At 35.6% G+C, this 11,240-nt stretch overlaps 1 protein-coding gene across 1 annotated transcript; it reads left to right on the top strand.

Annotated features, from left to right (window-relative positions):
- Nucleotides 1–4,996: 4,996 nt before the first annotated feature.
- Nucleotides 4,997–5,833, top strand: LOC141613752 (uncharacterized). The gene has a single exon (XM_074432493.1). It carries the CDS (start codon nucleotides 4,997–4,999, stop codon nucleotides 5,831–5,833), a length of 837 nt encoding a protein of 278 aa, XP_074288594.1.
- Nucleotides 5,834–11,240: the final 5,407 nt, after the last annotated feature.

Genomic DNA, 11,240 nt, shown 5'->3' on the forward strand with positions numbered 1-11,240 from the left:
CGAGAAAGGACGCAGCAACTGTTGCGCCTCTTCGAAGGGACGCAGCTGACCTGCCTTTGCGCCTCTTCTCGAGGGCCGCAGATTCGCTTCCTTTCTTCTTCCTTCATCTTTTGTTCGTCTGTATGTTTTATTTTGCTTTCAATTGTTCATGTTTCTTTCAACACAATAATTCTAATATGATAATTTTAACCTGTAATTCATTAATAACTTATCATCCTTAAATTCCCGACTTAAATCCCTTATAATTCATATTTGCGGGTTTTCGTCATTAAATCAATTCGGGTTTTTTAGAGGTTAGATTCATTAATATTGAGTCTCTGAAATTCATCATTGATATATTTTCATCTGTTTTTCATCGTCACCATCATTAGTTCGTCATTAATAACCTGTTTAACCTAATTAATTTGTTTAGTTTGTTAATTTATATTTGTAATTAACCTTATTAATCTTGTAAATAATTCATCCTAATTAGTTTTTATCCATGTTTTATCGTTTTTATGACCTCAATCACATGTAAATAATCTGTTAAACCACTTCCATCCGAGTCAAATAATATAATCAAGCATTAAAATCACCAATGAATATTAACGATTTGCAATTCCGCTTCACGGCCCGGAACCGAAGCTCAGAAGCAGGCGCGTCTGCTGCGCCTCTTCAAAGGACGCACTCTGCTGCTTTATTCTGGGTTGAGTTCGTCTCGAACTCCGTTTCGCCTTACGACCTAGTTTAGTTTACGTATTTAATTTACTATTAATCGTATTATCACCCAATTTTTGTTTGTTTGTTTATTTATTCTTTCTTTTCTTAAATTATCCGTTTTAAATGTATTTTCGACATAAATCAATTAATCCAATGTAATTATTGTAATTTTCTTTATTGTATTTCTTTATTATCATATTGTTTGTTTGCTTTCACATGTAATCAAACTTAAAACCCTACTTCGACCTAATTGTATGCCTAATTACATGTTCACCGACTTAGTTAATTTTCACATGTTAGGATTAATTTATTGGATGTTGCATTGCATGCATATAATCGACAACATATCAAATATAGACGATTTCCCTAATCATTAGTAGAGGCCGCTATCGAGGCGGGCGGGATTAGGTGTTCGATCAAAAGAGCTTCCTAATACGTACCCTCACCCCTTACTCCAGATCTCTGTGAACATCCCTGTTCATTGGCATCCACGAGAGTCATTCTAGACATAGAATGCTAAGGGTAACGAGTTCTTGGTGTTCATGTCACTACTTTGTGTCTTGACATGGCACGAGGTATTCGAACGGTTTCCAATTTTCCACAATAAATTGGTGGTGACTCCACAAATGCACAAGAAAAGCTTGCTCGCTTTTCGCCCCCGTGGGCCCGCGTCTACAATCTCCAATATAAATAATGTGTCCCCGATGAATAAGCGAAATAAAGTTAATAAAAATTGTAGTAAATATGATATGTACCTATAATTAATACAAAATGTACCTTTATTATAGATGTACCTATATCATATGGTCAATGTACCCCTTACATATATATATATGATGAACCTAACGAATTAATGATATGTATTTAATAAACAATTGAAATATACATGACATGTCATATAGGAATATATTATGTACCTCCAATAAAAATAAAATGTACCTTCAGCATAAATATATTGTACGTATATTTTTCATTAAAATAATATGACTTATAACAAATGTAAATTTTATAATAATTATGTAAATAATAAGTACAAATTATCATAAGTACATACGATATTTTGTTCAATCTTTATCAAATATATTTAACTAACTAAGCATTACATTGATTTTATACTGAATGTACATTGTATATAAGTTAGAAGTACATTTAATAATTATTATAGGTACATATTGTTTTAACTCAGGTCTTAACATACATACATATATCAAAAGAGATACAAAAATAGCAACAAGATGCTTGTGGCACATTCGTAATAGCAAGCGCATCTCAACCAAGAGGTCTTGGGTTCAAGCCTTACTAACAACCTTTTCAAGGTATCACTTAATGGTTTATCATCTTTGACTACTAGCCGCTAACCACCGCTGACCGATCGCCGGCCACCGCCAGCCACTGCCAGCCACCGCCGTTGACCGACCACCATTGACTTAATTTGTCCGGTCGTTGACCTCCATTGACCGGTGGCATTGACTTTTCCGACGGGTCACTGAATTTGTCCAGACGTTGACCTTCCTTGACTGGAGGCCAAACCACCGTCGTTGACCGCCATTGACCAGTGCCGTTGACTTTTCCGACGGGTCAATGTCGGTCAATGGATTGGGTGTGATAGATGGTTGTATAATAGAGTTAATCACAACCCTTAGATTAGATTTAGTGGAGTTAAATATAATGGTTGAAAAGTGTTCTTCCCGTTCTCACCTAAAAGGTTGTTCTCATATGATCCCAAATCTTATTATTATTATTATTATTATTATTATTATTATTATTGTTATTATTCTTCTTCTTCTTCTTCTTCTTCTTCTTCTTCTTCTTCTTCTTCTTCTTCTTCTTCTTCTTCTTATTATTATTATTATTATTATTATTATTATTATTATTATTATTATTATTATTATTATTATTATTATTATTATTATTATTATTATTATTTATTATTTATTATTTTTATTATTATTATTAGGTTAAAAACTCATCTATATTATTATTCATTATTCAAGTTTTGTAATTGGGGGAGACTATCAAGAACCCTAATTTATTATTCTGGATCTACTATGAGGACCTAATTTCTTCCTTCTTGGTTCAAGACATTGAAGCACTTATTATTCAATTGTGAGTTTGAAAGTTCTAATCTTTGTCTTGACTATTATTAATTGCTTGGTTCTTATTCTTATGAATGTTGTCTTACGATTGCTAGGTGCGCAACTAGTTGTCTATTTCATCATTCTATTATTAGTATTGTTAATTGAATATGATTTATTGATTAACTTTACGCTAGTAACAACTAGGGATTAATATTGAACGAGATTCATTGATATTGATGCTTAGAAGCGATTAACATATACCTACAGTGCAACTGGATTGTATGTGCTATTTATCCCTTGTCGAATTCTTTATTCATATTGCTGTTGTTAGATTAAACCTTGAACTGGATTGTTAAGATTGTTTAATAGTTAGGGCTAGTTAAGAACGAGATACGTTTTAATTAGCTAATCTTAAGGAGAATTGGAATATCATCATTCACAATAAGGTAGTGAAGATAATTAATTAGAACCTTCTTACAATGATCAATTGGTATTAAGTTGTGGATTTGTGCTTGACCCAAGACTTTTAAATCTCCGAATTTGGTCATCTTTATTATTTGCTTACTATTAGTTCTTTAGTTAATCAAACAATTTAAATTCCCCCTAAACTAGTTACTTTACTCTACATCATCATAAACTTTAATTGACTTAGTTCTTCCTTGTTACTTTACTCTACATCATCATACACTTTAATTGACTTAGGCCCTGTTCTTTTGGACTTAATTTCAGTTCTGCTCTATTAAGTTGATTCGATTGATTGACTCCATTCGATTGATTGATTGATTGATTGAGATCATTTTGATTGATTGATTGATTGATTCAATTTAGTTCAGTTTATTTTAACATTAATAATACTATTCTTATTTTATATTCTTATTCTTATCATTATTATTATATTAATCTATTTAATATTATTATTATTATATTAATATATATTTTTTATATTTTTTATATTACTATTGTTTTTATTATTATTTTTATTATTTTATTTATATTTAATATATTTATTTATTATTATATTATTTTGATTAATGGCATTATTAGTAGTATAAAGTATTAATATTTATTATTATTATTATTATTATTATTATTATTTTTATATTATTATTATTTTTACTTTTATTACTATTATTATTATTATTATTAATATTGTTATATTATATTTATTATTTATTAATATATTCCTTTTGATTATTATTATTATAATTATTAGTATTAGTATTATTTGTTAAAATTATGTATAATATTTATATTATATTATACTTATCATATTTATTTTTTAGTTATTATAATTAATATATTGTATTATTTAATATTATATTATTATTAATAATTCTATCATTTATATTACTAATATATTATTATTATTATTATTATTACTATATTTATTATTATATTACTATATTTTTAATATATATTATTCAATTATTATTATATTATATTAATACATTAATATATTAATAATAATGAATAATGAATAATATTGTTATAATATTTATTATTATTATTATTGGTATTAATTTTATTATTATTATAATCTTTTATTTTTATTTTGATTCGATTTGATTCTGTTAAGATCAGTTGATTGATTCGATTTAGTTGACTCTATTAAGTTGATTCGATTTGATTCACTCCATTAAGTTCGATTCGATTGATTGATTCGATTCAGTTCAGACAATTTCAGTCCAAAAGAACAGGGCCTTAGTTCTTCCTTGTGGGTTCGACCCTTACTTTCTCTATATTACTGCTTTAGTCGCTTAGTAAGTAAGTGACTCAAAATTTACATTTGATAGGCATACGACTTTCAGCCCGTCAACAACCTCTATATTTAAGGGTGTGTGTTAGAATAGGATATATTTTGCATATATTCTGTAAATAATTTAGTGATTGTATATTGTTTATATTGAGTAAATATCTCCTTGTAGTTCGGCTAGTATATTTCTCGGTCACTTGTATTTATACTCGATTCATAATTGAATGAAAGTCCAGCATTACTTTTCTACAAGGTATCAACTTCCTAGGTTGAAATAATCGATCCTCAAAAATCGCTTCCGCAACCCTAGCTTTTCTTCCTCGACGGCTACACCTTCTCCTTCCCCGGACCTCACCTCCCACAACTCTGACCTCACGTCACCAACACCAGCCATGTCGAGCAAGAATAATACCATCTGGCCCTTGCCGTCACACAAATTCAGAATCATGTCACCATTACCCTAGGGATGGATATCGATCAGTATCCCCTATGGGTCGCTCTTTTTATGAATCACGCGAAATCAACTCGTGTGCTTCATCATATCATCGAGCCCAAGTCAGGCAAACCGAAAGCGCATGTCACCAATGAGGAGAAAGAGTTATGGGAGATAATTGATGCCACTGTCCTTCAACGGATCTATGCGACGGTGGACCTTCTTGAAACCATTATCGAAGCCGACTCCACTGATATGGAATGTTGGAAACGGGTTCAAGACATATTTCGAGACAATCAATATTCAAGAGCAGTGACTCTTGAACAAGAATTATCGGGCACGACAATGAGCGATTTCCCGTCTGTCTCCGCTTATTCTCAGCGTCTTAAGAGTCTTGCGGACCAACTTAAAAATGTTGGCTCCCCTGTCACCAACAATCGCTTGGTGCTCCAACTTATGTCAGGCCTCACAGATGCCTACCAAGGCGTCGGAACAATTATTCGTCAAAGTAATCCGCTCCCACAATTCTATCGTGCTAGATCCATGCTCACTCTCGAAGAAGCGGGATTCGCAATGGCTGCTACTAATCAAGGCTCTTCGGCCAGGTATGCTAAACATACTGATGATGGTTCCAGCTTGTCTTATATGTCAATTCTTAGCCGTCCTCCAGCCAACAAAAATAAAGGCGGGGGAAAGGCTGGAAAAAAGAAGAAAGGAGGCGAATACAAAGGCAACATGGGGACTCGAACACCGTTTATGGTGCTGCTGGTTCTACCCCTGCTACTCCGTTGCAATGGCATGCTTATGATGGTTGGCCGTGGGGCACGGGTCCTTGGTCATACCCTCCCTGTCCCTACCCTACCACACTAATGTATAGTGACTGGGCACGCCCTCCTCGTCCTCCTCGACAAGTACATACGCCGAGACCGCAAGCTTATTCTCCTGAAAATCCTCTATCTCAAACGGATATTGAAGCCTCTATGTATACATTGGGGCTGACTCCTCCTGACCCCGGATGGTTCATGGATACCGAAGCAACATCTCATATGACGTTGGACGCAGGTAAGCTCTCGTCTTATATTAATTCGAGCATTAATAATGATATTATTGTTGGCAATGGTCAGACTATTCTGATTAGGGGTCATAGGCACGCAAAACTAGATAAACCGCACCCTCCCTTAAACCACAAAAATGTAATTCACGTTCCCAATATTGTAAAAATTCTAGTGTCCGTTCGCAAATTTACCATTGATAATTCTGTCACCGTAAAATTTGACCCATTTTGCTTTTTTGTGAAGGACTACAAGACGGGGACGCGTCTCATGAGGTGTAATAGTCGGGGCAAGCTCTATCCTATCACCACAAAATCATCTTTACCAGCTGCTTTTACTACTCTTGCTCCATCCTTATGGCACGACAGATTAGGGCATCCCGGAGCACATGTCTTATATTCTCTTCGTCTTAGAAATTTGATTCCTTGTCAGTCGAATAATCTAAGCTCTCTTTGTTCTTCTTGTTCGCTTGGAAAAATTGTTAAACAACCGTTTGTTTCTTCTACTTCAAAAACTATGTTTCCCTTTGATATTGTGCATTGCGATTTATGGACGTCTCTTGTTCTGAGTTCTTGTGGTCACCGATTTTATCTTATTTTATTGGATGATTTTACTAATTTTGTATGTACTTTTCCTTTATCTAAAAAGTTAGAAGTCTACTCGACTTTTGTTAAATTCCGACAATATATTTTCACCCAATTTGAACGAAATATAAAATCTATTCAATGTGACAATGGAAAGGAATTTGACAACTCCTCCTTTTGGGACTGGTGTGCAAAACATGGGACAGTTTTCCATTTGTCTTGTCCGTACACCTCGCCTCAGAATGGTAAAGTGGGGCGCAAAATTCGTTCCATTAATAACATTATTCGGACTCTTCTTGTCCATGCTTCGGTACCTCCGAATTTTTGGAATTATGCACTTCAATTATCTACATATATTTTGAACATTCTTCCGAGTAAAAACTTGAATTTTCAAACTTCCCTTTATGTACTATAATGCTGTCACCCGTCTTATACGAATATTCACGTGTTTGGTTGTTTGTGCTACCCCCTTATCCCGTCAACGAAAGTTAATAAACTTCAACCTCGATCTACACCTTTTGTCTTCCTTGGATATCCTCCCAATCATCGGGAATATATATGTTACGACATTAAAATCAAGAAAATCTTTTTAAGTTGACATGTACTTTTCGATGAGCCTCGTTTTCCGTTTGCGGAACTACCTTGTCCTGAGTTATCTCGCTATGACTTTCTTAATGATGTCGTCCCCGTCAATGTCCTTCGACACATGCATCAGGGCCCTCAACCAGCTACCCATGACCAGACCCCACCTGTTTCGCCACCACAGACCCCATTTACCTCACCACAACGCACCACTCCTGCCTCGCCACACCGTGCACAACACTCACCTCCATCACCTTCATCGAGTCCTGCCTGAGCCTCTCCCATCATTAAACTATCACCCACGAGTTCCACACATAACCTAATCCCCATTAATCCCCTTCCACATGTCTCTAAACCCGTGACACGCGGTGATCATGGCATACGAAAGCCCAAACCCGTTTATGACTTAAACACTACCGTAGCCATATCTCCTATTCCTCGTGATCCCGTATCCGCTCTTAAAGACCCTAATTGGAAGTCAGCTATGGACGATGAATATAATGCTCTTATTAGTAATAAGACTTGGGAGTTAGTCCCACGTCCGTCTAATGTGAATGTTATTCGGTCCATGTAGATATTTCGCCATAAGGTGAAATCTGATGGTTGTTTTGAAAGGTATAAGGCTCGTCTTGTAGGTGATGGCAAGACTCAGCAAGTTAGCATTGATTATGGTGAGACATTTAGTCCAGTGGTAAAGCCAGCGACAATTCAGATAGTTTAAGTTTAGCACTTGCCCGTAAATGGTCCATTCATCAGTTGGACGTCAAAAATATGTTTCTGCATGGTGATCTCCATGAAACTGTTTATATGTATCAGCCCTTGGGGTACCGTGACTCTCGTTTTCTTCACCATGTGTGTTTATTACGGAAGTCTCTCTATGGGCTCAAACAAGCAGCACATGCTTGGTATACACTGTTTGCTAACTATGTTACGACAATGGGATTCACGAATAGCAAGTGTGATCACTCTCTATTTATCTACAAAGACGTAATAAATATTGATTGTCTTCATCTTAATGTAGATGATATTATTCTTATAACTTCGTCCGATTCTTTCCGTCGCTCGATTATGACTCGTCTGGGCTCCGACTTTGCCATGAAATATCTCGGACCCTTGAGTTATTTCTTGGGCGTTGATGTCCATCGCCATAGTACATGTATGTTCTTGTCTCAATCTAAGTACGTTGCTGAAATACTTGAAAGAGCAGGCATGAACTCTTGTAAGTCCACGACCACTCCTGTCGACACAAAACCCAAGCTCAACTCGCAGTGTCCTTCCCGTGCTCTGATCCGTCTTTGTATCGTAGCCTTGATGGGGCTCTTCAGTACCTCACCTTCACTCATCCTGATATTTCCTATGCGGTGCAACAAGTTTGTCTCTTCATGCACAATCCCATGGACAATCATATGAACTCTCTTAAACGAGTATTGCGGTATCTTAAGGGTACCTTATCTCACGGTCTTTGGCTGAGTCCTTCCCGTACTAACTCTCTTACGTCTTATACTGATGCGGATTGGTAGGTTGTTCTGACACTCGACGACCTAGAAGTGGTAATTGTGTGTTTTTGGGTGACAATCTTATTTCATGGGCCTCTAAACGACAACCAACGTTGTCTCGCTCAAGTGCCGAGGCCGAATACAGAGGGGTTGCAAATGTTGTATCCGAATCTTGTTGGCTACGGAATTTGCTACTTGAGCTTCATCACCCACTTCCCAAAGCAACTATTGTTTATTGTGACAATATCAGTGCGATTTACCTTGCGGGCAATCCGGTGCAACATCAGCGTACTAAGCACATCGAAATTGACATACATTTTGTTCGTGAGAAAGTCTCTTGTGGTGACGTCTGCATCCATCATGTTCCATCTAGCTCTCAGCTCGCGGATATATTTACGAAAGGTCTGCCCTCGTTTTATTTAATGAGTTTCGAGCCAGTCTCAACGTATGTGAGCCTCCCGATTCGACTGCGGGGGTTGTTAGAATTGAATATTTTTCGCATATATTCTGTAAATAATTTAATGATTGTATATTGTTTATATTGAGTAAATATCTCATTGTAATTAGGCTAGTATATTTCTATTAGGCTAGTATATTTCTCGATCACTTGTATTTATACTCGATTCATAATTGAATGAAAGTCAAGCATTACTTTTCTACAGTGTGGAAGGCGACGCGCTGTACAGGAGATGAGACAGCTTGACAAGCTTATGGGAAGGAGGGCAACGCATAAAAAGAGATAGGGAGATGGTGACCGGCGAGTATACTGACCGGTCAGTACAATAGCTAATTGTGGTAGGTGGTGTATGTAATAATGGGAGATTAATGATGTAAGAGTTTAAGGGTGAGGGAGGCATATGTGGGTGTGGTGTTTGTTGTGGAGTAGATCATATTTGGGAGTTAAATGGGGGGGGGGGGGGATAACCCTTTATTAAAACATAATCACGTTTATTATAAATTTACAAAATAATTATAAAGCTTTATTTTACATTTAATAAAACTTACTTACGTGAATTACATAAAATTGAATTTTATGTATAAGGTATTCTCACATGTATATAGATACATTATGGGGAAGTGTAAACAACCCCTTTAAGTTAGCTTCAATGTGTGATTAGCCCCCTTAACTTTGCCTTAATTTGGAGTAAACAACCTCCATAACTTTTCTATAAAGTGAAATCAAGCCCTTTTAATTTTTCCGGTCAAAATCTCACCGGATTTTTCAAATTCTCAGTATTAAAATATACTAAATTAACTACATCCAAGCATCATCCCTTCCTTTGTTATTCAACTTTAACGCTGTATTTAGATATGTTTATTGATTCCATTATTACTCAACATCATAATTAATTATCTTTATTTGCATTTTCATGTAATTTAATTTAATGAATTCAGTAAAGAAGTAAAAAAAACGTATGATGGATTGTTGTTGGATGCTGGTGGTAAACTTTTGCAGTTTTGTAAACCTGTTGAACAAACTTATGCTTAAATATGGTCACTTCTTGACTTTCAAATTACCTAAGCCTCTGGAACAGCAGCAACATCATTATTTGTCTTTAAAGATGGGCTTGTTCTTACAGCCACCACGCCCACCTTGAGGAGGGGATATAAAGAATAGTCTTAGTTTGACTTGTCAGTTTCAGTTTGACTTGTTGGAATGTTCTAGATGTTTGTATAAATACAACTTTACATTGTACAGTTCATTTTAAGTTAATGAAAATATACTCTTTTATTTACATTTTATATTTTTTTCCCAAACTTAAACCCTAGATAATTCAATTATATTCATCGATAGAGATCTCTACCTACAACAATGGCGTCACATTCTATTTTGATTCATCAATTTCACAACGTCAAAACTGACTGAAGTTATCTGTATAGTTTTTGAGCCACAACATCAAAATTCAGAGATTACATAACTAGCTGATGCGTGCATTTTATATAGACTTTTTGTACTGTATTTGCACACATTTCTACGCATTTTGTGTAGTGTTTAGCTAAAAATGTCCCCCGAATAGTCTACTTTTGTTTGTCTTGTATTATTTGCAGGTATGAACCGGAGAGGAGCATAATCAAGCTTAAAACATGTCCCTATTCATGCATTTAGGAGATGAGTTGAGTCGGAGCTTCGAAACTACTAATTGTGATGCGCAAAGAAGTAAGATAGCTAGGCGAGCAAACGAAGAGCTTCATATCACTAATGCCTACTTTGAAGAGCCGTATCTCGAGTTATACAACTGATTTTTAGGTGATTCCAATTGGAGATGAAATCTTGTCCTCTTAGATTTCCAACGCCACCAGAAACGCTCTGTTTGCCCAAGTAACGAATAAATGGCGGCCGTTTGAAGTTCAGTGCGCGAAGCAGGAATTGTGCGCTAGAAAGTACTCGATCGAGTACTATCTTGTTCGATCGAGTCCTTTTTTAACTCGATCGAATGGTGCCTTTTTGGTAAGTGTTCAATCGAGTACCTAAAGTCCTCGATCGAGAGGTTTTAGCTTGGATTTGTTCGATCGAGTGATATAAAGTTGCTCGATCGAGTGACTAGCTTATATACTCGGGATT

This window comes from Silene latifolia, chromosome 11 (assembly GCF_048544455.1).
Source record: "Silene latifolia isolate original U9 population chromosome 11, ASM4854445v1, whole genome shotgun sequence".
Lineage (NCBI taxonomy): Eukaryota > Viridiplantae > Streptophyta > Magnoliopsida > Caryophyllales > Caryophyllaceae > Silene > Silene latifolia.